A 1,178-nucleotide genomic window follows, 5' to 3' on the forward strand; every position below is an offset into this window, starting at 1 on the left:
GAGACCCCGCCGCGTGGACCCCGCTGCGCGTCTAGGCCTGGGCCGTGGACCGCGGGGGCGCTTGGCGGCTGGCCGAGGGCCCCGTGGCGTGGACTGACCGCACACTGGAGACTGGCTATGCTCTTTGCGGTGCCCTGCAAGTTGACCAGACCTCCTGCGGTCCTTAACCCCTGGCCACACCCTCTGAGGTCCCCAGAGTCTGGCCAATTCTCGGAGCCAAGTCCCTTGGAGTCCCCTGGAGATCGACCAAGCCCTACCTTTTCTGAACGGTGAATTGGGTCTCCTCTCCCAACTTTCCCCAGGAGATGAGGCACACCCTCTGAGAATCCCTGGAGCCCAGCAGACTCTGAGGTCTCCTGAACACTGGACACGTCTCCGGTAATCTTCCGGAATTTACCCCATGGTCGCCTGGAGGCTGGACCCCCGGGATTATCTGGAGACTGGCCACACGTCCTATGCATCTGCCCGAAGACTGTAGACTGGTCCCTTAAGGCCACCTGGACACTGAGCCCTCCTACCCACCATCCGTAGAGAAACCAGAAACCTCTGAGTTCGTCAGTTGACCACACGGCCATGGTCACATGAACACTGTGGGCTCCTGTCCTATTCCCTAGGGTAACCTGGAGATTGGTTACTCCCATTCTCTCCCTTTCTCCCACGAGTCCCCCAAAGTTTCCAGAATAACAGGTCATGTCTCCAGGTCACTGTGGAGAACAATCCCACCCCTTCAGTTTCAGGGGCGACCACCCTTGTCTTTCACTGTTAATACAGGTTGACACGCCCCAGCTGGCTCGCATGACGGGATGCCTGTGGCGCATCCCTCAGATTCTCTCTGAGGGAATAAGTCTGCCTTTACCTGATGGCCCCTTTCCTAGCTGTCACCTAAGAGACCATCTCCCGGGCCCAGGGACCCATAAAATCCATGTCATTTGCTATGGAGACAAATTGCCCCACTTCCCATTGTTACCAAGGCGACCAGCCCAGCTTCCACTGTCACCTAGAGTCACACAGCCCTTCCTTCACCAGTCACACCCATGGAGTTAGTGCCGCCCTCCTCCAGCTGTAACCATGGATACCACACGTTTCCCATCTTACCCGCCTTCACCCCAGGGACCTACAGCTTCACTCCCACTGTCCTCACCCTGACCAACAGCCAAGGAGACCACCCTCTCCTCTAA

At 57.9% G+C, this 1,178-nt stretch overlaps 1 protein-coding gene across 1 annotated transcript in view; it reads left to right on the forward strand.

The window, feature by feature from the left end:
* HAPLN4 (hyaluronan and proteoglycan link protein 4) overlaps nt 1-1,178 on the forward strand; it is a 9,284-nt gene extending 8,106 nt beyond the window's left edge. Inside the window, exon 8 of the mRNA XM_010847296.1 lies at nt 1,061-1,178. Within this exon, the coding sequence (XP_010845598.1) occupies nt 1,061-1,178 (118 nt within the window). The remainder of the gene's footprint in view (nt 1-1,060) is intronic.

The sequence above is a fragment of the Bison bison genome, unplaced genomic scaffold (assembly GCF_000754665.1).
Source record: "Bison bison bison isolate TAMUID 2011002044 unplaced genomic scaffold, Bison_UMD1.0 scf7180017864248, whole genome shotgun sequence".
Taxonomy (NCBI): Eukaryota; Metazoa; Chordata; class Mammalia; order Artiodactyla; family Bovidae; genus Bison; species Bison bison.